This window comes from Cinclus cinclus, chromosome 7 (genome assembly GCF_963662255.1).
Source record: "Cinclus cinclus chromosome 7, bCinCin1.1, whole genome shotgun sequence".
Lineage (NCBI taxonomy): Eukaryota > Metazoa > Chordata > Aves > Passeriformes > Cinclidae > Cinclus > Cinclus cinclus.
Window position 1 is genome coordinate 207324 of NC_085052.1, and position 26108 is coordinate 233431.

Below are 26108 nucleotides of genomic sequence, written 5' to 3' on the forward strand. Positions count from 1 at the left end.
TAGAAATAATGGTTTTCCATCCTAAAGCATCTAAATACAGTCAGCCTTTGCCTTCTCTCCTAAAATGCATTCAGTTAAAGACAGATTTTATATAGGATTAAAATTCCAATGTGCCTTAGCACAAGCACAAGCATAGTTCCTGGCAACATTTCATACAATGATCCCAAACACTGTGTAAAACAGAAGTCTGTCTTAATTACACTCATAACCTGGTTTGGCTTTTCATTTGCAAGTGACATTCCACTAAAGCTAAGTGTATTGCTGCACTTCATTGTGTGAATTAAATATGAGATGGATTGCAGCCACAGAAAGCTGACAATTTCCGTTAGTTTTCACTGTTTACAGAAACAATATTTGTGTTATAGTCCTCGCTTCTGAAAGTGGAGATGTAAAAACAAGTTAATAATTTGTTCTGGAATCAGCAGCCCAATAAAAGCAGTGAGGATGTGACTTAAGCAGAACCAGGGACTTTAGGACTGGAGGGAAAGAGACACAGCAGTGTAGTGCCACTACCTGCTGCAAGTTGGTTGTGGATTGGGAAGAGGAATGCAGTGGAGGAAGGGACTCACCTTATGGCTGGGTGTTTGACTGCACCTGTAGAGCCAAGAAGCTCTTACACACACTGAGGGACCTTGGAAGCTGGTGTCCATTGGACCATCCTGACCCCAGTGCCAACAAAACTTTATTTTAGGTGACTGTAACAATGAAATACACTGTAGCATTGCATGAACAATATCATCTCCCACTTAACATGGGACACATTCTGTTTTCTGAAGTTGTCAACAGAGCCAAACATTGTTGGCTTCTGTGTTCATCTGCAGTTTTCCTCTTGGAAACCGTGTTGTGAACTGCCACAGGGGACATCTCACTGCCTCTTCTGTCCTGGGTTAGCACTGCTCCCTCTGAAGTCAGGTTCATGTTGGACTCTGCAGTCCCTATGGCACTGCAACTGAACATTTGAATCAGACACTGCCTGAACTAAAAAGTTGAAAAAACAGGAGATCGATCAAAACACATGAGAAATTTTAATACAGTTCTATAAATCAATCTTCGTAATAGCTAAAAGTGTTGGAAATTCTCTCATTAATCAGTTGGGAATATAAAGAAATAACCCCATAAAATATATTTGCCTGCGCCACCATGAAGAAATCCAAACTTAAAAATTACCCACGTTCTGAAAAGAGTCAATCTAAAAAATAATTTTTCTTTTCTGCTTCTAGTTAATCATATCTAATGGACGTAATTGGCCATTTCTCCAGACTCATGCTTTCATATACTAAATTCCTGGCTACTCAAAGATTGGTTTTTGTTGCTCTTATCCACAAACAGGGTAAAGTATAGCACACGTCTACATGGTTTGGGAGATCAGGGTGCTGTCCACAAGATGTGACATAAACAATAGCTCTCTCAGCAGGACTGGATAAATAAATCTGTAATTTCTTATTCAACAGTCACTTAACTATTTTTCTTTATTTAATTTATGTTCTTCATGCCACCACTCTCAGTTGCTGCATTCATTGCAGAAATCTGCCCATGTTTATTATCATGCCTGTTATCACTGTGAGCACACAGCACTCTGGTTCATCCCCATGTCAATTCCTATTTTTCTGCATCCCATCTTCTGCCCTCATTCCAGAGAAGAAAGTTCCCTGTTAAATGGGTATGTGCAATATTTCTACCCCCTGCACATAAACCACAAATGCCTCATTTCCCCAAGATAAATTCAAGCTTTGAAAATGTGCACCCCACCTCAAGATCAACTTACTGGTGTTGCATTCCTAAAGAATTATTGAAATATACTGGGACAGTCTTGAGAACATAATTTTCATGCAGTAAACTAATTCATGTTCCCTAAGAGCTGATTTTCCTTTATAATATCTAAACCTAATAATTATTAACACTTATATTTCAATAATGCTCAGAGGTTTACGTTATCTTCCACCAGGCAGATTATTTTGTCATTCTAACTGCTGGATATTGTAATGCTTGTTAGCTAACACATAGGTAGGTAGAAATAATTAATTATAAAGCTAGACAAAATAGCAAAATATGAGTGTTAGAGACATTCTGAGAGAATACAGTACCTGTTTGTTCATAAAGACATAAATAATTGGATTATAAATGGTGGCTGTTTTGGAAAAGAAAGCCGGAATTGCTGCCAGACAAGGATCCAGCTCAATGGAGGGATATGCAGTGACTAGGATAGAAAAGGTAGCGTATGGCATCCAGCAGATTAGAAAGGCAATGATCATAAAAACAACCATTCTAGTCACTTGTCTTTCAGGTCCTCTGGTAGTTCCAAGCCTGCCTTGTGCATCTGACACCTTTCAAGAAAAGAGAAAACATGCTAGAAAACAAACAGCAAGGTGTCCAGCCAGTGACTTTAGTGAGCTGTCCAGTTGCCATGATGGAAGGAAAGACCTGCTTGGGGAAGATCCAGGGGATAGGTGCTGAAGTTACTGCTGAGGGACATCAATTACCATATACCAGCATTAGTAAATTTTGCTTTACTTAAGTATTTTTACGTTTTTATTGTCAAAGTGAAAAAGAAGGGCATCATGGTGAGTCATAAGCAGATAGGGAGCTGAATTCAAGCACTTTCTATTCCATGTAGCTTTTGCAGACAACTGGTGTCTGACATGGGTATTACAGACATCATGCTGCTGAGGCTGTGCAACCTCCAACAGAGGGGCACATTCACACCCACACATTCACACAGACAGGGGAGTCTGTCTGGCTCAGTGGTGCTTTATGGCCTTCCCCAGAAAAGCAATTACGATCTAATGGTAGCAGAATTAAAGTGGGATTGGGGCATTTAGTAGGAATGCTCTCCCTCTTTTCCTCAGTGATCATGCAAGAAGCTGAAGACAGATATTCATAAAGAGATTAGCTGATGCCAAACAGCATCTATCTGGGAAACATGCCTGTTTGGTTTCTGATGACTTAGTGAAACAAGGCACTGTTATGAAATGTTATTTTACATGAGGAATAATTAATAGCTCTGTATTAACCAGAAAAACCTGATGCCAGGTCTTTCAATATTACATTCTAATGAAATAAGATTTGTTTGCCTAACATGGCCTTTTATCTTCCTGCAGTAATGTTACAACTCTATGGAGACATTTTCTCTAATAACTTTCGTACTGCACTCAGAGAATTCAACATATTTATACTTAAAGAGCTAGAGAAGCACCTCCTAGGAAAGGCAATGTCCTCACCTCTGTAGAAAGTTGTAATCCATGTCAGTTTTTACGAAATATAAACATAATAACAACAACAACAATTATAATAACAATAACAATAACAATAATAATAATAATAATAATGAATTATTACAATAGCTGCAAGTTATTAGGCATTAACAAAGGCTGTGTTTGGTACTGCTAAGATATTCCCTGCCAATTGATGAGATTTCTATAGCATTTTTTCACGTATGCATACCCAGAGAGCAGCCTAGCCTCCCTTTCAGTAGAAGTGCAGTCCTCTGGAAAAGGCACACAATCTCCTTTCTTGCACTTTCAGCTGTTTCATCTTTGTCTCATATCAGCCTGGTCTTTTTTTCACATACAGCTTTTCCTTTTCTCTAAATACTGATAACAAAAACCATGCTGGTGCTTTATCTTCCAAACAAAGGAATACTGCCATAATATTTTACCTCCAATGTCAATCGCTAATTTGTTATTTTCCCAAAGTTTATTTTCTTTCATCTTTTTAGACATTGCAGTGAAAGCTTTGATTGACATTGTAAAGCTGGGGTCCCTGGGACTGAGGGACTGGCAGACTCCAGGACCACTCAGGAGCAAACCTCCACTGTGACAACTGTGGGACAAAATGCGTGAAAAGGGATGGTTGGGAACACCAAGACACCAGTTCTGATGCTTGGTCTCTCTCTGTTCACTGTAGCCAGATTTTTGAAAATGAGCTTAGTTTTGAGATATAACCATATAGCAATTCATTATAGATTTACAGATTATGTTGCAGGTACTGGCTTTTCAGAGCTTTGCAGTAAATAGAAATATCAATATTGTCCCAAAATCTTGTCCCAAATCCTGTACCAAATAAGAATTTTCCTGTTCTATTGTCTTCTCTGTCACTTTTTGCAGCACAAACAGTAAAGAAAATTCAAAAGCATTTCTCAAATGTTTTAAATATTCCTGGACAATCTAATATTTTGTTTATTCAACAGCATTGCATTATTTACAAGGACTACATCTTATTTTGAGCATATTACTAAGTAGTAGCACTCTTAAAACTGCAGTCATTTTAAGCTGCATTCTAATTTGTCTGGTTTGAGTCTTATGAAATGTCTCTGAAGTGAAGTACAATTGTGAATAAAGCAGTACTGAATCGTTCTGTTTATTTATGAGGTAGACATTCTTTCATTTGTGTGATGTTTGACTAATGAGATGTATTGATAAATGATGCAAACTCCATACCTTACATCACTTCTAGCCACAGCATGAATTTCTGTGTGTAAGTAAGGATAATTATGTAACAAGGGATGTAACCGAGTGTGTTTGCTTCCTGCAAATCTGGTCTGCTTGTGTCTGATCTTTATTGAAAATCCAACACAGTAATTCCAAACTTTTGCCTGCATACATATTTTCAAAGTTTACTTCTGAGTGCTTCTTCTTACCTTTTTTATCTTCTGCACCAATTTTCCATAGGATACCAAAATCACCAATAAGGGTACTATAAAATACGTGGTGAAGAATGTAATAATGTACGTACGGTCAGCATAGGCTCCTGAGTACCTGTATAAAATACAAAATACCTTGGGTGTGTATTACTACTACATGTTCTTATTATTTTCTTGGAATATTAATCTTTATTTTCAAAGATGCCACTAGTATTTTTGTCAAATGTTTTTAGTCAACGTGCCCCTTTGCAGCTCCACTCATATCACAGATGGGGCACTGGGCCATCTCCCTGCCTGGAGGCTAGGGGAGGATCCTACAACTATAGGTACAGCACCAAAGACCTGTGAGGCTGATTAGGTGGGAAGGGACGTGTACTCCAACCTCCTGCTCCAAGCAGAGCCAGCCACGGGATCAGACCTTGCTCAGAGCTTCATCCACTCTTGTGAAAAAAATCTCTTTGTCCTTTGACTCCTGACAAAAAGCACAAGGTCTAGGGTGATTATTTCCATTAGAGGTGGAGGCTCCACCCTTCAGAAATTTTGTTTTAGAAACTCATCATATAAAAATTTTATTACTTTTATTACGGCTTTCTTTACATCTGCTTTTCCCCAGAGATTGACATAATCTTTAACCCTCTCCTTTAAATTCCTGGCCCTGAGGCATCCTGAGCTGCAAGTTTCCTATTTTTACCACACTCTGTGAGAGTGGCCTTACCAGTTAGGCTCACAAGTAGTTCCAATCTTACTGGTGGTGTAACTGCTCCAACCAACTGTTGGTGGAATGGTCCAAATGAAGGAAAAACTCCACACAAAGACAATAGCCAGAGCTGCATGCTTCCCCCTCAAGCGCGCATTTCTCAGCGGGCGGCAGATGACAACGTACCGCTCGAAAGCCAGCAGGGCAAGAGACCAGAGAGCTACAATGCCTGCAGCGAGAGAGCACAGCCAGCATCAAGTCAGGGGAGATTACTGGACAGCAAGCACCATCCCAGATTACAGAAACCCTGACCTGTTTATTTTGAAAAGCATCTCTGGAGGTCATCATTCCCTGCCAAGCACTGTCCATCTAGCAGGTTGTTCAGAACCAAGTCCAGCTGGGTTTTGAGTATCTTTGGAGATGGAGACTCCACAACCACTCTGGGCAACCAGTTACACTCTTTGACTACCCACAACATCAGATACCTTTTCTATCAATACAAGTTATGAAAGGATGAGCAATTTATGTGCATGATTCTAATACTAATGAAAAGCATAAGAATTTCACATTTGTCTAGTTTGCCAGTCTAAAGTATAAGGGCTACAAAACCAAGGAGCTAATCAGTTAAGTGATTAGAACTTACATTTTTCATTCAGTTCTACTCTGAAAAGATGCAAACTATGTGTAGCATCCAAATTAGTTAACTAAAATCTTCAAAACATTACCTTTGCAAAAATGATTTAAGGCTATCAGAAAACTCAAACCTTCAGACAGCTGCCCACAACATCAAATTATCAATTTAGGCACATAATACCTGGTGGAACACCAAAATCTCGAATTAGCCTGATTTTTCTCCATAGGACACAGCTTTCATGTCATAAACTGATGTAGAAGCATTGTCCCTCACTGATATTCCCTCTGTCTAGCCTAAACAGGCAGAGAGCAGCTGTGGGGCTCCCTTTGAGGCTGAGTATCAGCACTGTGTGTGATTTAGAGCAGGGACAAGCATTACTGTGTCTTAATGCAGCTTCAGAAACAGGGACAGGATGTAGGAATGAATGTCTGTCTCAAGTGAGTAGATGCCCCATTTTAAACTAATATCCCATTTATTCTGCAGAGGTGTATTTACACAGGGTACTGTGTGGTGAGGATTTTTCCTCTTAGAGTACTTCTAATATTTTTTTGTAGTAAGTGAACAAAGCCATGAAAAGAAAATCACAAGAAGATGTAGGTGTGCAAACTGACTGTTAGAGGTGTGTCCCTGCTCCTCAGAGCCCCTGGAGCACAGGGAACGCAAGATGTTCTGTGCCCTGAGATTTTGCACAGTTTATGGGCAGCCACTCACTCTTTTTCTCTCTCTCTTAGTTATCCATATATACACACACCTAAATACAAATATTGAAAATAGCTACACATAAGGATCTTTTCCTGAAATTGTTTTCCCATAAGCTCCACAACACTGTTATGCTATTGGCAAGCTTTTCCTCATTCTATAAAACATATTCAATGATCAGTACACGTGCAACAGGCCGTATATATGACAGGGACAGAGAGATAAATTGTTCACTCTTCACCACAGAATATATGTAACAGGGGAAAATTCCAGTGAACTCAAAGACATGCAAAGTCAGTGACTTAGGAAGCTGCAGTAGAATACATTAAAGGAAGTTGAAGGAAAACAACATACAACTACAAACAAAATCAAGCTTACCAAAAAATGTGACAGCAAATCCTTCCAGTACGCAAGTTCAGTATCCCATAAAAAAATAACCTTTTAGATTTGTTAAAAAGCTGATGGTACCACCAGTCAGTGAGACCAGGAAATCAGCCACAGACAAATTGACTATAATATAATTGACAGGTTGTCTCAATTGCTTGAACTTAATAGTTACCAGGATTACAGCCAGGTTCTCAGCAAGTGACAGGGAGGTCACCACCAGCATTACTGCTGCCAGAAGGCTGAACTGCCAGGGCTGGATGGAGTCCAAGGGACGACAGAAGGGATCCCATCCAGCAGGAGCAGAGTAACTGGACAAGAGTGACCCATTTTCAAGTTCTCTGAATGCATCCATTACTTTGTTCTGTAGCAAAAATAATATCATACAATATTGGAGTTTCAAATCTGTAAATAATATTCAGGATTAAAAGGAGATTTTTGCTCTCTCCAACAAAAGTGTGAACAAACTCCCCCTTCTTCTGCTCTCCAATAATAATCTAGGAAAAAATGTTTTGGTTGGAGGAAAGTTTAGTGCTGCAGAGTGAAAATGGGAACAGGGATTAGCAAGAATATCTCTTAGAGCAACTTCTGGCACTCTCTGCCCACTGCCTCTCTCTCACTGCAGCTGTGCATTTATCTGTAGCAGAGCCCAGCTGTAGAAGCTGCAGGTTTGCTCCGCCTGCAGCAGCCAGCAGTGCTGAAATACGCCTCAGCTCAGCCCTGCTCCATTGGGAAAAAAGTCAGTGTTTGCTTGGGAGCCTCCCACACTTTTCAGCACTTTAAAAGGAAAGCTGAGAGGGACATGTCTGTGGTGAGCCAGAGAGCTTACAGGAATTTGAGAAAAGGGACTGTAAATGTTGAAATCAGAATAATGTGATGTTTGACATTATACTGAACCTTCTCATCGGGTGGTTCTCAAAGAATTCTCCACGGATGAACTTTCCTCTACAGACCTTGAGAAACCAACAGATCAGGCAACACATGGAACCAGCATGGAGCAAAAACCTGGCCTAGGGACTCCTTTCCTCTAGCTTCACAAGATTAGATCCCACTGTCTCTTTGCAAAGGAGTTATTTTTTTCTCAATCAACCTGACTATCCCAGATAATCAATAAATGAAAATAAGTGTTCTAAATATTTCACTTGTTCAGAAACCTTTATAATGACTGATGTAAAGGTAACCTACATCTGGCTGCAGTGGTACATGCAATACACATGGGGCCTCATTATATACATCATATTTAGTGAAGTTCTGATGATAATTTCTAGCCCCAAAATGCATTACTTTTAGCTTGGCTTCTGAGAAGTAGTCTTGCTTTATTAGATCTGATGATGATTGAAAAATGTTCTGAAAGCCTACTAAATTTAATTACAATATTTAAACCAGAAAATTAGCATCAACAGAAACAAAAGCAACCGAATTTTTTGCTTCATACCAACAACTGAATCTATCATAACCCAAAACAATTCCTGTAGCCCAGGTAGCTGGTGAGAGGATTTGACTGCATATTGCTGACATGAAGAACTGTATGTGCTGTACCATTTTGCTGGGAGTTGTCAGTTTATTGCTTAAACATGTCATCCAATGATTAAACTGATGGAATTTAACAGAATAGTAAGAACTGAATCATTACTGAAAGTTAATTGCAAATATGTATTTCAATTATGAAATCCACATTTGACCCTGACTTGATCCTACATGACTTAATATGTACTTCTGCTCTAAATAGCAATTTTTGGATATTTTTAAGAGTATTCAAGAGCTTACATAAAACATTTCTGTATCTTTTTGCTCATTTTGAAAAGATCAGTATGAAATTTGAAAAATTAAAGGGGCTTTTCTTTTTCTCCTGCCCTATCAGTAAATAAATACTTTCAGTCTCCTTGCAGATAGTTTCCCCAAGTAGGACTGATCTGAAGATAAGTTCCATTTCTACAAACTGAATACACTTGCAGGTGCTTTAATGAATACAGAAATATTTCCAGAGTACTTCCTTTTCAGATGCACCAGAAGTTAGCAACCACATCTCTTGTTTCCTCCAGTGTCAATGGAGCTCATAATTGCCTGTGATTGGATTTTTCTGGGGGCATAACATCTTTTAGGTACTGTCTTGCCCATTGAATTAGGTTTTACCTAATAAAATTATTTTTGTATTTGTACTGAAATACAGCATTTGTTGCTGAGAATTTATGAGAAAAAAGTAAAATGTTCTGAGATACTACTTTAAGAGAGTTTAGGTCCTGTACAAACCAAGCTATATGTCACTTCATCATACACAAAGCTCCATGAAAAAAAGAACAATGACTACCCCACTCAGTGACTCTCTTATTCCTAGCACAAATGTCACAGATATATGTTCCTGTATGCATCAGATTGTTCAGGGTTAATTTTTTAAACAATGGTATTTATTGCAGCCCTAAATAAAAAGTTTGCATATCTTGCAGCCCATTAAATGAAGGTGTATACTGTTCCAAGTGCCATTTAATTCCATCACCAAAAGTGAGTCCCATTAAATCAGGGCAAAGAGGGCGTGAAGAGGATTGGTAAGGATACACAGAAGGACCAATGACACCACCTTTTCCTGGTGCTGTGGGAATGCTGCAGTGGCAACACTCCTTTCTGGCCCAGCAGGTCAGAGGCATGCAGCCTGGAGAGGGACTGCCAGAGGATCACACAGCTGGTCACCAGCCTGGAGAGCCAGGAGCTATGGAACTGTAGATAGAAGTTTGCTAAGCAGTCCTTCAGATTCAAAACAGCAAAAATTGCACTGACTGCTTCAGAGCATCAGCAGAAATCTGGCAGATAAACTTAGCCTGCCCAAGACATCCTGTGTGTGAAATCCCACAATAGCTCTGTTACTCAGTGCTTTGGAGAGAAAAGCAAAGGAAGAGTGTTGAGAGAGGACATGAGGCTTTCTCAGACAAGGATGCAGGGTGGACTGACTATAAATTTGACATGGTGAAAGGCGGTGCACAAAGATAACCATCCTGGTCTTGCTGACTTTTCTACCAGAATTATTTCATCCCAGTACATAGTCATAGTTTACCTATATAACCATAGGGAACTGCAAAAGCACAGGCTGAGAAGAAGAGCCAGAATAGTCAGGGTAGCACTGAGACCCAGCACAAAGTAAGCTTCTCTACACATGGAAAAAATTCAGCACATTATACAACTTGATAAGTGACTAGCAAGCAGCTCTGACTGAGCTGATTTGGCACTGCCAGGGCCACAGAACTCTGGCTATGGAACTGGCCTGGGGGATGGGCAGGCTTGCAGCCCTTGATAAGGGGAACCTTTGACAGCACAGGGTTCTCCCCTCCGTTCTGCTGGGTGTGCATACACTGAGAGAGGCATTTCCTCTTCTGCATTAACCACTGACAGACAGACACTAAGCACATCTCCTTCTGCCTGACCTGTGGATAAATTAGGATGTATGTACTTCGAGAGAAATAGTGTCTTTACAGAGAAAAAAAGGATTTCATCTTCAAAATGCATGATGTTTTTTTGCCTTCTTCACATTTACAGATGTCTAATTTACCATTCTAATTATCTTTCTTATTGAAGTAGACATTTTCTAAATGTTTTTGTTTGGAAAGAAACAACTGTAATATCTTTCCACAATTTTTTCTCCCTTTGAGAAGGTCCATTTGAACCCTTCTTTCCATGAGATCTTAAAAGTACTGTTTCTTAGTAATTTTCTTTTTTTGTTCCAGTGACAAATTTTGTTAGTAATTTTGTTCCTTCCAAATGGAAGTCCATACAGAATTTTTCAATATCATCAACAGTTAAAAAGTCCTTACATTCTGCATAAGTGATTACAAGATACATGTATTTTTTTGCAGTTCAGTTTATCTGAGTTAAAATGAATGTAATACTAGTCAGAATTATTTTAATCACCATAAATAAATCTTATCTTTCATTAACAAAACAGTGGGCAGTGGGAGAGAAGAATGACACCCAGAAAACCTGACTACATAGTGTGGAATAAAGTGAAGCAACAGCACAGAAGAAAGAATTACTGTCATAATTCATTTGGCAAATTGGATGCCAAACGAGCAAAAATTAATGCCGGGGGAAAAAAAAAAGAAGAAGGAATTAAAAAAAAAGGATGCATTGGTCATTTGACTTGTGAGAGGATAGAAAGTGCACATTGGAATGTGTGAAAGTAAAGTTAAGCCTCATTATTTTATATACAGAGTGTATATAAGGAAAAAAGTTACATTCCATGCTGATAGAATATCACTGGAAAGTGCTTGCTAGGACCACATGTAAAAGAATCTGCTAAAAATAAAACTGCCCAAACATCTATTTCATTCAATGAACACCTGCTGCAAAACACAGCACTTATCTTCTTCAAAGTAATTCAGTCTCTCACTAGAGCAAAACCTAACCTCCTTGTCAGATTTCAGGAATGTAAATTCAATATTTTTTATTGGTGACTTCAGTGAAATAAAATAATTACGAGACTTCAAGGGAGGAAAGTCTCTGCAAGAGATTAATCTCATCTCACTGCTTCAAGATACTACAGTATCTAGAAAGACAAGACATACAAACCAAGAGGACAATTACAGAGAACATTCTTGTCTTTTTCTGTTTTATTGGAATTGCCTTATTGGAAGAGCTAAGATCGCTTAAATAACCATGCCTTTTAAAGGTAAAGTTGTCTTTAAATGAAGCTTTTAAAATCCCTTTTTAACTTTCATTTTTCTTTAATGTGGAATGTTTTCTCAATGTGTTATTCCATTGTATTTTTAAGCTATTTTATCTGACACAACTTTCTGTTTTCCATTATGTTTTCTAAGAAATGCTGTTGTGCAAAACACAGTTGAGCTCGTTCACTTCTGTCTTCAACTGCAAAAGAAACAGTATCATTCCCTTGTTAATCCAGCTAGCATACACAAATTGAAAATTACCATACACATATTAAAAATAATACTAATTAAAAGTATTATTTATGTCAGTCAAATTGGTCATTGTAGAATGTATCATCTATAGAACTCTTCCTGAATGTACTCCTGGATTGCTGAAATGACCAAACAGAAGAAGCACAGTTTTGAGGCACTTTTCTGGTGGAAATACACATGGTTATTATTCTAACAAAATCATAAATACTATCTAGTTTCTGACATGAAGGTTTCATTGTGTTTCCTGTTGTACAAAGAGAACAAAAAGGCTCCAGGATGTGATTTCAGGTGAATATACACTGGGAGAGTTCAGCCACTTTGTTGTAAGGAGGGAGGAGTGAGCAGTGCCAAAGGCTGTGACCTCTGGAAGCCCCTCTCCCTGCAGAGGAACTCCTGACCTGCCCAGAGCCCTTCTTATTGGAACCATACTTGGAGACCTTCTTCCTGCACAGCAGGGAAAATAACAAGATGATGAAATCAAATTACTAGAGAGCAGACAGAAAAACAGTGAAGACTAAAGAAAAGAGAGAGATGGCAGTGTAGAAAGTAAACCTGGCAAGAAAGAGAAAATGAGCCACATCAGGATTGTCCATGCAGGAAGCTTTTTACTGCTGCTGTTTCTCACTTCTTTATATTTTCCAAACAACCCAGTCTAGCGGAAAGAGTTCCTGCCTATGGCATTCCCTGCTTTTAGAACTGGATGATCTTCAAGGTCCCTTCCAACCCAAACCAGTCAGTTTGATTCTAGCTTTGATTCTATTCTAGCTGAGTAGAATAAGTGTAAGTACATGGACAAAGCAAAATCACTGGGTGCTTTTACATCAGCTCTGCACTTTTCTGCATGCAGACAAGAGGCAGCAAAGGTAAACAGCCAGAACTGCAGCCCAGGAGTACAGTTCAGTGGAGAATGAAGTGGTTCTTGGTTAACACTTGGACTCCCTGGTCTTGGAGGTCTTTTCCAAACTACACAATTTCATTTTATACAGCAATCACTGCCACACTAGAAACACATAATTTAAACTACTAATAGCATTTTGTTTTAAATTACCATCATTCTACAGCGGATACAAGGAAAAAAAAATTATAGAAAAGGATGGCCTTCTTTCCAAGATACCTGCCTTCAACAACACATCTTTATTAATACTATTCATTCATTTCAGTGATAATGCTTGTTTCAGAAGCTGATAGTAATCATAAGAGGAAATAAAATGGGGACCATTTCAAACACTACCCTTTTGTATTTGCCCTGAAAATTAAAGTAAATAGTATTACAGTGCCCTCAGGTGGTATAAATTCAATCCTGTCCTATTGTCTTTCCTAGAAAGACAGCTCTAGATAATGCAAATTTCAGCAGACTGGGTGAGTATGGAAGGCAAATCACAGCATAAGCAGTTTTGTTCCCAAGAAAGGTTCTTTTGTTAAGTGTTCTGACAACACCTGATTTTTAAAAAGCCTTCTTTAATTTTTAAATACTGTCGAATACATGTAACAAATGTCAAAAAAACCCCTAACCCTTAAATAACATCGTCACTGAATGTACGAACAAAAAATAATAGAAGGAAAGAGATCTAAAAAAGAAGATAAAACCTAATGGCAGAAGACATAATTAATACTGTAAGAGATTTTTGGAACATAACGTGTTCAAAGAAACCAAAACAAAGTCCAAACCATAACCAACCAACCAAACCCCTCACCCCCACCAGATACCATAGAATTTCAGAGATACATTCACGAGTAGCATAAGTCTTAATTATGAGGAAAATTGCAGGAACAAAGCAGTATATAATGCATTTGTAATATAAGCTGGAACTTTCTGAAATCATACTGTCATTTTAGTCTGAAGAAATCAGCTTCCTGAAGACACAGAATATCTTTAATGTGCGTCAGTCCAATACTTTTTGTTGTTGTCGTTACTAAAAGTAACAATATAAAATGGATATTATTTAACTGATCTACTGCTCCACAGTCAGGGCAATTCCAGTATTGTGTCTTGCATAACTAAATGGTAGATGTATGCTCATTTATCACTGTTTTATGTCTTCTTCTAAAAAATGTGAGGAAGACCAGCACCTCACCAGGAGAATCTTCTAACTTTCCACAATTAAAAATTGAAAGATTTGCCAAAGTTGAAGTAACAATGTAATTTGTTATTCTTTTGAGATACTCTTAAACGAATAGCCTGAAAGGAATCAGCTTACAAATATAAATTACATCATGGAATATGTTCTCTGAAGATGGTGGGACTCCCACCACTGAACATGGTTTCACAGAGAACACCACTGCACTGTGACTTTGGCCTTTTCTCTGTTCAGTTCTGTCCTGTTGTCTTTCTTGGAAAACAGCTCTGTAAATAATACTAATTTTCAGCAAGCTGTGTGAATATGGAAGAAATACACAAGACAGTGCAAGCATCATAGCCCTGAGTAATCCATTCTTTTCCCAACTAACAACAAATGGACTCTGCTGTCCTCCAGATCAGAACTACACTGTTCCTCTTCTTACCTGCTCCTGAATTGACTTCTAATAGCTGTCTAACAGCATATGTTGAAATATCCCTCAAACACCTCAGAAAAGCATTTTCAAACTGTTGCAAAACCCAGACAGGACAAAAGGAATTTGAATATCACAGATCTTTCATTTCCTATGCAAATGATACTTTCATTATCTTTCATTATGATTTGGGGAACTCTTTGATCACTCTGAAATCATGTACCATATGAAATGCTATTCTAACCCTTCAGTTTTCTAAGGATTGCCTTTGAGATTTCCGAGGATGGCCAGAAAAATCACTGTCACATTTTTGTCACCTGTCTTTCCAAACTGTACCTTTCAAAGAAAAACAATGTAAGGTTCTCACCCCAAGTCATACCCTAGTCCTCTCTGCTTTCAGTAATCCCTACACTTTTTTTTCTCAACCTCACTTACACATTCAGGAAGAGTTTTACTAACAAAACAATTCTCTGTGGCTCGGAGAGAATCAATAGTGCTTATAAGCACACTCTTTATTTATTGGCAAATTACTCCTGAGTTCCCCATCCAGGCTATCAATAGGACAGCAATCTCTTTATAGCACTAATGACTTGCGGTAAAGTATATACATCCGTTTAATACAAATAAGGGCAAACGACTTCCCAGTCTTGATTAGATAAAATAGAGCTCACAAGGGTTTATCTCACTTAGAAAGAATAATTTGCAGCCTTCTCTCATTAAAAGGATAAACTATTAGAGTGGAGACAAATAGGAAAAGAACAGCATTGGAGGAACAAGGGAAGTGGGAGAGGGTTGGTGCATGGACAATAAGTTTGACATGATCTAAAAACTCAATGCTCTTAATAATAACAACCATCTAAGCCACTGGCAGTAGAAAAGGGACAGGTAAACCAGGGCTTCCCCAGACAGAAGGAAAAAAATCAAAGTCCCGAGGAAATGTCAGCAATCCTAGTGATCTGCTGGTATTGGTGGTGCTGGAAGCTGCAACAACAGTTCAGTCCACCATGAACTGAATCTGAGATTGACTAGGGTAGGAAAAGCCCTTCACTCTGAAAAGGACATTAAACCAAAAAAACACTCCCACCCTGCCCACCATGTCCTTGTTAAGATACACAAGATACACAACAGAGAGAACTGTATCTGTGTATCTGTCAAGATACACAACACAGAACAAAACTAATGCTACTAACTGCTTATCTTATAGCTCTCAGAAGTTTCACCTTCAAAAATACTGTTCCATTACTTGCCCTAAAAATATGTATAAAATTATGTCCATGCTATTTTCCATCAATATTTACAGTAATGATTATTGATTATAACATCAGAAACTTTCCTTAAACCTAATTCATGTTTTCCAGAGATTCAAAAACTTGTGGCTTAAAATTCAAAGCAGACCAGTTCACACTGAGGCACTGCAAATTTCCTCATGGTACTTATAAAATCTCACTCTAGTCTTCATCAAGAATAAGTTTTTTTACGTATTTTTATATATAGCTCTCCCTCCGCCCCAATAATGACATTAAAACCTTAGAGACTTACAAGATTGTAACACACACTGAGCCTTTTTTCTTCTTTCTAGAAAGATCTAAAAAGCAGTCTCATCTATGTGCTTGGTACCTGAAGTTAACTGGCTTCCCAGGAAGACATCGGTTAGAAATAAGAATTTTTACATTCCTTCACAATTCTGTCACACTGTTCTCAAGGTCACACAGTTTCTCTTCTTGCTGCTTTAGACTATGAACACCCTCGGCTCTGTACCATTAGCAGATTCCAACCTTTTGTGCCAAGGATTATAATGGAAAATATTAAATATGGCCTTTCCCAGAACATATATCATCCTGTGAAGATGTTTCAACAGAGATCATCTGGTCTAAAATTACTGTGTTTTCCACTGACTAAATTATTAAGCAAAAGGACCCCTCATTTTTAAATACATGGATCTCTTTTAGATACGCTGTGAAGAAGCAGCGTCCATACTTAAAGAACCCAGGGAGACAGCATCGTCGCAGGGCCAGGACGCGGATTTTCCTGCTCCCTTGTCACTGTTGCTCTATGTAACTCTTTTCAACAGTATCATTACCGTCGCTTCTCCACTGGTACCTCCATCAGCCGCAGAGTAACCCAGGAAAGGAAACCTGGGCGGCAAGCTGCTCCGAGCTCCTGCTTCCTCAATCATTCTGTTTTAACATGGATTTTACAGCTGCACTTTGTAATAATGTATAATACAGTGGGGAATCTATTCGTCGCTTATTTTCTTCTAGTCCACAACCTCTCAGACATTTTCAGATGCACAGAAGCTACAAGAAAAGGTACTTTGGCTGTATGCATAACAAAAAACAAACTAAAAACAAAACAACAACAAAAACCCCCACCAAACAAACAAAAACAACAAAAAAAAAAACCCAAAACAACAACAGCAAAAATGCTATCAGCAGGTTAAACAAAACTTGTCTGAAGTTATTTGTACTATAGAATTTAATTCTGGTCCACGTACTGCAATACTCTTCCTTTTTGCATGCTGGAATGTGTAAGTTCCAGACTAATTCGATGTTACTGATATCAGCTTTGTTTCTATGTCCTTTTAAAGAAATGTTACCGATTTAATTTTTCATTTTTGCAAAGCAAAACGATCGTTAACTTCTAGCGGTGGGAATTCATGCTTTGCTCTGCCTGTAACTATGCCCGGCGAGTGCATCAATGCCGCAGGTCTCACCGCCCGCGGGAACAGCTCCGGGGCACCCGCGCAAGTCTCCCGGAACCCCCCGAGCCTTAGCCCCGTCTCACCGTCCTCACAACACATTCGGCACGGAGGGAAACGGCGGCACCGGGCCCGGCGGGGCGGGTGGACGAACCGCTCGGTGCACCGGCCGGGCTCCCGGACCCGCCAGGGGGCGGCGGCGGGCCGAGGAGACCGGGAAGGACCCGGGGGGCGCGGGGGGGGCGCGGCCCGGCCCGGACAGGTGACCGCGCTGCCCTCGGTCCATCCCGGACAGGTGACCGCGCTGGCCTCGGCCCGGCCCGGACAGGTGACCGCGCTGCCCTCGGTCCATCCCGGACAGGTGACCGTGCTGCCCTCGGTCCATCCCGGACAGGTGACCGCGCTGCCCTCGGTCCAATCCGGACAGGTGACCGCGCTGCCGGCGGCCCCGCCCTGCTCTCCTCCGCCGAAATGAACGTTCCGAAACAGGAGACACAAACAGTGCCGATGGCGTGCCCGCCCGACCGGACGCGCTGCAGCGCTGCCGGACTCACCCGCACCGGCCGTGACAACCATTTCGGGCTGGTTTCTACCTGCTCGAGTATCCCCTCCATCAGTAACTTCTGCTCGGCCATCGGAGGAAGCACCTGAGAGAGCAAGTGGTCCGGCAGCCGCTGAGGCGCTGACCCTTCGAGTCGGAATCCCCGACTTACTTTACGGACACCATCTCTCCACTGCGAGAGGCTGTCGGGCTTGACTGCGGGCGCTGCGCTGAGCCCGGGGGCGAGCAGTCAGAGGCCGAGGCCCAGGCCGGGGCCAGGGCGAGAGTAGCGGCCGGTGCTGTGGCCCCGAGCATTGCCCGGCCACTGCGACATCTCCGAGGGGAACGAGCTTTGCACCCGGAACGGAGTTTGCCTAAGGGCTAGGGGAGTCCTTGACCCTGGGGCTCAACAGCATCGCGGAGAGGGAGCAGCGGTGCGGAGAGGGGATTCGCGAGCAGCCCGGGGGCGGGGAGCCGGAGACACTCGCTGATGCTCGCGTCCCCGTGGTCTCCTCTTTCGGTTTCACACCTCGTCGGAAGAGCAGACGCAAAAGTAGATTTATCACCCCGCGGGATCTACGGAGATAAACCCCACACACTTCCACGTGGAAAAACGAGGGTTTTTTCAATCCTGATATTTCAGGAAAGCCAGTTGACAAACTGGACAAAACGGACAAATGCACCACTAATGTGCAACAAGTGTCACTGATAACATACAAACCGCCAGCCGGACTCCGAGGCTTTAGCCAGAGCAGGAGGCTTTGGCTTTGCCCCCGGGACCCGTACACCGATAGGCGAGGCTCCCGAGGCAGCAGCCCCCCGTAGGGCCAGCGGCCCCCGCGATCCGGAGGCCGCCGGGGGCGACGCGCGTCGAGCTGTGCGCGCTCCTGGCGGCGGCGGGACACACGGACACAGACACAGACACGGACACGGACACGGACACGACCCTGATACGGCCACCCTCGGGTGTCCCGGGGGAGCAGGCGGCAGCCGCTCAGGAGGACGCTGCACTCCCCTCCGGCCCTCCGCTACCGGCGGCACGGCAGCCCAGCGACGAGCACTCCAGTCAAGGGCGGGCGGGGCACGGTGTCGCCCCGCCGCAGCGCTTACCTTGTTCCATTGGTCCCGCGCAAGGAAGCGGCGTCCCGGAGGGGCCGCTGCCGGGTGAGCGGCTGCCGGCCGCCTGCGCCTGGATCGGCACCCGGCCCCCGGCCGGGCGGGGCGGGAGGCGTCCCTCTCGGCAGCCGAGGCGAGCCGAGCCGAGCCGCTCAGAGCCGCGGGGTCGGCATTCAGAGCCGCAAGATCTGCGGGCTAGGCGGGCACCGCAGCACCCAGCACCGCACTAGGGCGGGCAGATCGGAGGGATGCGGGCAAACCCGGCGGTCTACACCCCTGAGAGGCACGGGCTGGCAGAGACCGAGCCAAGCCGCGGGCTAGCCGCGTTCCGGCACCGCCTGCCCGGGACGGGTGGTGCCCGATCCCCGGCTGAAGCCAAGACTCTCCGGACGGCCGATCAGCCCCGTCTGCGGCCACCTGCAGCAGCTTTCAACGCCGCCGTGAGCTGCGGCCTCGCCAGTGGCGGGGGGAGCAGGTGGCACTGCCAGCCCCTTCCCAACGTACGCAGGCGTCGCGGAAACGAGCCTGCAGAGTTCATGAGGCTCTCCTCACAAACCCCGATACACCGTGACTGTTCCCTCCGCTGATGCTGGTTGCAAAAGACAGAGGGAAAAGCGATGAAGTCGTTTATAAACCTTCTTTAGCGCAGCGTCGTTTTTAATCTCACATTTGTACGTTAAGCTTTTTACAAAGATGCGCAGAACAAGACGCACGGATTGTTACAGCCCGTAACTCCAGCGATTGAAAACAAAGATCATGGACGAGCCCGAATAATTACTTCCCAAATGTACACTGACATTACGGTCTTGTTACAGGTTAAACGAAACGCTGTTCACCTGTAAACGATTCTGACGGCAGACATGACCACATCCAAAGGACCACTCTTTTAATAATTGTCCTGATATGATCAAGTCCATTCGTGATTACTTTATGAACGCTTTGGAAATATTTAGTTCCCTGCTTGTTGTGGTCAACGTTTTCCTTGGATAACAATGTATGAAACCTGTAGCAGAAAGCAGTTGTAAGGCGGAAAACATGCTATAACTAGTTTCCGGAATTATTTTCTGCATAAGCCTGAAATCAGAATTATTCTTATCTTGATAATTAATTTTGTTTTCGATTAGGAATATCTCTGGTCATTTTATTTATTCGAACGAGCTTGGTTCCGTGGTTTTTCTCCCTTTAAAGACCAGGGGCTATACCCCTACATCAGGTCGGGTCGGGTCGGGTCGGGTCGAAGCAAGGAAGGAAGGAAAGAAGGCCAGTGGGTTTCAGAATAGGCAACAAATTTGAACAAGACAATTATTCCCAATATAATTTTTTACAACAGTTTTAAAAACGTTGGGTTCTAACGCGAGGAACGGCTGCTGCGCAGCTGAAGACGGAGCCGGTTACCCGATCGGGGCGGGTATTACCGCTCAGTGCTCCGGGACAGCGCAGCCGCCGGGGGCCCGCGGTCAGTGCTCGGCTGCTCGGTGAGGCGCCGGCCGTGTCTGCGGGTCCCCGCCCGGCGGGAGGGGCCCAACGCGGCGAGTGGGAGGTGTGTAGCCGCTGGCTGCCGGCGGGGCAGAGCGGGACAGAGCGGGCCGGGCGGGGCGGGGCAGAGCGGGACAGAGCGGGCCGGGCCGGGCCGGGCGGGGCGGGGCAGAGCGGGCCGGGCCGGGCCGGGCCGGGCCGGGCCGGGCCGGGCCGGCGGGGCGGGGCGGGCGCGGAGCGCGACAGAGCGGGCCGGGCCGGGCCGGGCCGGGCGGGGCGGGGCGGGGCAGAGCGGGCCGGGCCGGGCCGGGCCGGGCGGGGCGGGGCGGGGCAGAGCGGGCCGGGCCGGGCCGGGCCGGGCCGGGGCAGAGCGGGACAGAGCGGGCCGGGCCGGGGCCGGGGGTCCCGTCGGGCGCGGCGCGGCCACGTGCAGCCCCGCGCGCTCCCACGGCTCGGCCCGGCCGTGACGTATCGAGGTGGAGGCGCGCGCCGCCCGCCGATTGGGCGGTGTTGGCGGCGCGGGGCGGTGGCCGCCCAATGGGCGCGGGGCGCGCAGGTGCCCGCGCGGTTATCTGCGCGCGGGGCGCGGCGCGGAGCGTCCCCGCGGCCGCCGGACACGCGGTCGGGGCGACGCGCGGAGCTGCGGGTTCCGCATCCCTCTCCCGCCGGATCGCGCGTGGGGCGCGTTGCCCGTAGTCCGCCGGGACGCGCCGTCGGTGGGGGCTCTTTCTCCCGGGATTCACGGTCTGTTGTTTTCGCCGCGCTGTCCCGGCTCGGCTTTCGCCGCTCTTCAGCCTGGACTTTGGAGGTGCGCGCCGCGGGAGTAGGCGGGCAGGCGCTGGGATTTTCCTGCTTCCCGACAAACTTCGTCTCTTGCTGTCGTTGAGATCCCGTGAGCGGCGAGGAGCCCGTCCCGCCCGCGGCCGGGCTCCCGGCGAGGGTCCCCACCGGAGCGGCCGCGGCGCGACTGGGAAGGACCCACGCTTGCTGATGCCCGCAGATGTTAGCGGTGGGACAGATGGATGCTAATCGCCAGAGCGCATTCGTCCTTAGCAGTGCGCCTCTAGCCGCGCTGCACAACATGGCCGAGATGAAGACCTCCCTGTTCCCCTACGCCCTGCAGAACCCCTCCGGTTTCAAGGCGCCGGCCCTGGGCGGACTCAACACTCAGCTCCCCTTGGGGACACCGCACGGAATCAGCGACATCCTGGGGCGGCCCGTGGGCAGTGCCAGCAACCTGCTGGGCGGCCTGCCCCGCATCAACGGGCTGGCGGCCTCGGCCGGGATGTACTTCAGCCCCGCTGCCGTCTCCCGCTACCCGAAGCCGCTGGCGGAGCTGCCGGGACGGCCGCCTATTTTCTGGCCGGGAGTGGTGCAAGGCTCTCCCTGGAGAGACCCCCGGCTCACCTGTCCCGGTAAGTGCGGCCGGTTCTTGCAGGGCGCGGGGAGCAGGCGGCCTGGGGTCCAGAGCCGGGGCGGCCCCAAGCCGGCGGATGAGCGCGGTGGCCGGGGCGGGCGGCAGCAAGGCCCGGTGCGGGTCACTCGGTCTGTCCCGGACCGAGCCCCGCTTTAAAGCCGACGGACTCCCGAAGCGGCTCCGCAGCGCCTGGCGGGGCCTGGCTGCGGGCCGGGGGCAGGGCACAGTTCATCCCTGACGCAGCTCTTTCTCCGCTTCCAGCTCAGACTGGGATGGTTTTGGACAAGGACGGCAAGAAGAAGCACTCTCGACCGACTTTCTCTGGGCAGCAGATATTCGCTTTAGAGAAAACCTTCGAACAGACAAAATACTTGGCAGGACCGGAGCGCGCCCGGCTCGCCTACTCCCTGGGGATGACTGAGAGCCAGGTGAAGGTAGGTTCGTCTTGCGGGCTTCCACCTCTCCCGCTCCCTTCCCTTGCCGCGGCCGCTTTCTGCCATGTCGGTAATTACTAGCAGCCACGAACACTGCCCAATTATTCAGGGATTTTTTTTTTTTTTTTTTTTTTAAGAATCAGCTAGAATTAAAGTTACATTTCGATATTGGATAAATTTTAGGCTAATTTCTACCTATTTTGTGCTTAGAGCTCTCTATGCTGCAAACGATTTAAAATATAGACACATTATATTTAATAAAACCCCCCATCACAACAACGACAAAAAGCCCCCCGCAGGTAATTTTTTTTAAAGGGTCACTTTTCCACGAGCATCGTGTCCACTGGCACTTGGCCTGCAGGTGCATCTGAGTGTTGGGGCAGCACTGTAAGTCAAAAATACTTATTTTTTTCTGGCTATGGTATTCTGTTTTCAACAAACGACTGTTCTGGGAAGCTGCTTATTTAATCGTCGTGCAGCCCCGCAGGGGTCCCCAGTGGGGTGCCCCCTTCCCAGGAGCCCTCCGAGGCTCTGCTCCGAGTGCCCGCAGCCCCGCGGTGCGCATGGGATGGGGTCAGCGGGAGCAGACGCGGGGCCGAGGCTGTGGCTGAGCTGTGCCCGGTGCCGGTGCCCAGGTTTGGTTCCAGAACAGACGGACCAAGTGGCGGAAGAGACACGCGGCAGAGATGGCCTCGGCAAAGAAGAAGCACGACTCGGAGACAGAGAAGCTGAAGGAGAGCTCGGACAATGAGGACGATGACGAATACAACAAGCCCCTGGACCCCAACTCAGACGATGAAAAAATCACGAGGCTATTGAAAAAGCACAAATCCACGAACCTGTCCCTCGTCAGCCCCTGCAGCACCAGCTCGGATACGTTGTGAGGGCGCGGGGCCGACGGCCGCACCGGGCAGCACGGCGGGGGTGAGTGAAAACTGGGTGTTTGAAGTGGTGTGTTGTACAGCCTAAGATGTATGTGAAATGTATATATATTTTTACAGAATAAGTTATGAATTTATTTTCTTTCTCATCGATGTAAATTTCTGAGAAATTTTTTCAACTTTTTGGGTTTTGTGTCCCTTTACTGTTTCCCGCTATTTCCTTTAGCTTTCCTGTTAATTTCCTGCTCCTAACAATCAGGTTTTGTTACGTTTTCTATCGGTCCCAAATCTGAGCTCAGCCACTTTGTATATAGTAAATTTCAGATTTTGTGATGTATATTTCTAGTGTAAAAACGGCAGTTTTCTTTCACTCCGTCCCTCAGTGTTTTGGCAGTTTCATTTCTCCTGCCTCTGGATTTTATGCTTAATAATACAAAAAAAAAACCAAACAAAAAAACAACCACAAAAAAACCCCCCAATGCCCCCAAAAAAGCACGAGATGAAAATGGACACTTGATTTTACATTAGAATGTCTCCACACGTGTTGGAAAGGCTTTGTTATAAATCAATAAATTATTTAACAACCTTCTCCTTTAGCGAGTTTCTTCCCACATTTCTGTGCCAGGGGCCGGGGACACCAGAGCTTCTACAGGGTGCTGCCCGATGCTGCTCCGCAAAGGAAAAGGAGCAGCTGCGTCCGGGGGAGGGCGGGCTGAGCCGGGAGAGCCCCGTCCCCTGCGGCACGGGAACCCGCGCCGTGGGACTGCCCGACAGGCCCGGAGAGGAGAGAGAGCCGGGGCTGAGCGTGCAGCCCGAACTGCCCCTGCAGCGCTTCGGGCGGGTGCTAGGGTCCGCTCCGGAGAGGGGAAGATAAGGGCTAGGATCCATTTCATTGCTCTGCCGGAGTACCGGCCGCGGCAAAAACCCGAGGCCGAAGCTGAGATCCGCGGCGGCGGCCTGCGAGCTCCAGCACCCTCCTAGGCCGTGCCCGAACCGGGCTTCTGGTGCCCGAACCGGGCTTCTGGGCTGGGCTTCGCGTGGTTCCGCGCCCGCCCAAGCGCTCCCAGACACCCGGGACTCCACGTTTCTCCCCTTGGCACACGCGAGTCCGGGCGCCTGTGAGCCGCTTGCGTTGTTAAGACTTTTTTTTGTTTGTTTTTGTTTTGTTTTTTAAAAGAAGGAGAGCATCTCTTTTCCCGTGTCGCAGCCGGAGCAAAAGCAGCGAGAGGCCGCACCGCGGGCGCTCCTGCTGCCCCTGCCTAGCAGCCAGCGACCGGTGCGGGACCCAGCGCCTCCAGCACCGCAGTGCCCCGCTCTGCACGCACCTGGCTCCCCGCATCGCCGAGGGCCGCGCCCGGGCCTCCCCTGCTCGCCCTCTCGGTGCCTCGGCCCCCACTGAGCCGGCAGCAGCTCCCCGCGTGTGGCGCACGCCACGGGCCCGCAGCGGAGCGGCTCTGCCCCCGCTCCCTGTGCGTAATTCCCTTCTCTCCTGCGGGGAGTCCCGCAGGTCCCTGCTCCCCGAACGGGGCTGCGCCCAGCTCTGCCGCGGTTACAGAGCGGATAAATCGAACTGAGGGTCTGGTCTTAGAACGGCTGCGAGCGCGCCGAGCCCGGGCCTGTGCTCGGGCCCCTGTGGGGAAGTGGCTGCATAAAAGCACCAGCGCCCGAGGCTAACCATTCCCCCCTGCCTCTTCCCAAAGTTCTTAAAGGAAACGAGCTCGGAGGGGGCGTAACGGGAGCAGGGGGCTCCGAGGCAGCGCGGGACTGTTAGCTCGGGGCCACGGCCCGAGCCGCCCGCTGCCATCGGCCCGGCTCGCCTCACTCCGCAGCCCCGCATTGGCCTCCCGGCCTGTTAAAATGCCGAAGTTGTGTTTTATGAATTTCTGCGGGTTCGGTTCGGGGCGTTCTCAGCACCTCACCCCGGCAGGTCACCGCTGCAGCCCCGGGGAACTTCGGGCTACAGCCAGTTCATCTGTACTTGGGGCTTCGATCCCTGCTGGAAAAGGCTAGAGATGTTTCTTCTGAAACTGGCGATAATCACGGAGGAGTTTATGGTGGCACATTTACTGACCTGCTGAGGACTAGAATCTTGTGAACAGCTCGTAAAGCTGCATCACCTTCCTCTCATCAGCGCTCCCATACCAGCTCCTCAGTGCCTTTTACTCGGTTTGTATTGTGTTTTGATTAACACCAGAACTGCATCCTATAGAGGTTTTCATGTGAAAAACACATCGTTAATTGGCAGATTAAAAGGTATCTCAATAAGAAATGTGACAATTTAAAAATTTCCCTGTAGTCACCAAATTAAAGGGGCAGACACAGCCATGTTCACCATGATTAGTTTTATTGCTTGAGAACCAGAGTACTCATTTCTAAAGGCCTTCAGAGTTATCATGAATTGAGTTCGTTTAAATAGAATTACTGTGTGGTTATAATGCAACATGGCACAGTAACAATACAGAGCTGCAGACACCCTTTGGGCAACAATACTTGCTATAAACTGGGCTGTACTGTTGAGAAAACTCTGCAAGCAGACATCAAATCATTTCCAATGGTAGTGATTTATACTAAAATCAAGCATCAATCTAATGCCATCACGCAGTCCATGAACTCCGTAGTGTTCTAAATTAAATCAATAAAACATACATTTGTGTTTCATCAACAGACTCCCTAATCACCTTTTAATGTTGTATTTAGTGGTGGGAGGAAAATGTCTGTAACAAAACTATATTGTAGGCTGCACTGAGCTACTAACCAGGAAAATTTACAGTTGGGTTGATGTTTTTTTTTTTCTTTCTTTAATGCTGTATAAATACAGTCTGTGTCCAATACGGTTGCTACTTGAAGCAGACTATTGTTTTCTTCTCCCGTGTTGTTATTGTTTCAATACAGAATATGGCACCATAAAACAGTAACAAAAGACGGACAAAAACAGTTTACAAAATTCTGTAAAGTTACACCCAAACCTAGCTAAGAACTTCACATTCAATCCTTAATATTACATAGAAAGAAGAGATTATAGGAGTAGCAAAGTGAAACTGCTAATATATATGCTATATAGTATACTATATATCTGTATCCAGGATGGCACTGCTATA

The 26108-nt window shown here is 45.8% G+C and overlaps 2 protein-coding genes across 2 annotated transcripts; one reads left to right on the forward strand and one right to left on the reverse strand.

Moving 5' to 3' along the window:
• Positions 1-735: 735 nt before the first annotated feature.
• Positions 736-7408, reverse strand: LOC134046254 (vertebrate ancient opsin-like). Its single transcript, XM_062496587.1, is given in 5 exon segments — positions 736-978; positions 2085-2324; positions 4637-4754; positions 5355-5565; positions 7048-7408. Coding segments are annotated over 5 exon segments (1173 nt in total).
• Positions 7409-21278: 13870 nt separating this feature from the next.
• NKX6-2 (NK6 homeobox 2) lies at positions 21279-23013 on the forward strand. Its single transcript, XM_062496604.1, has 3 exons — positions 21279-21693; positions 21957-22129; positions 22765-23013. Exons 1-3 carry the CDS (start codon positions 21279-21281, stop codon positions 23011-23013), a joined length of 837 nt encoding a protein of 278 aa, XP_062352588.1.
• Positions 23014-26108: the final 3095 nt, after the last annotated feature.

Bases quoted from the DNA above. Each gene is read 5' to 3' on its own strand.
- NKX6-2 (XM_062496604.1), top strand. From the start codon at position 21,279: ATGTTAGCGGTGGGACAGATGGATGCTAATCGCCAGAGCGCATTCGTC. The intron at 21,694-21,956 runs GTAAGTGCGGCC...CTCCGCTTCCAG, and splicing joins CCCCCGGCTCACCTGTCCCG to CTCAGACTGGGATGGTTTTG. The intron at 22,130-22,764 runs GTAGGTTCGTCT...GCCGGTGCCCAG, and splicing joins TGACTGAGAGCCAGGTGAAG to GTTTGGTTCCAGAACAGACG.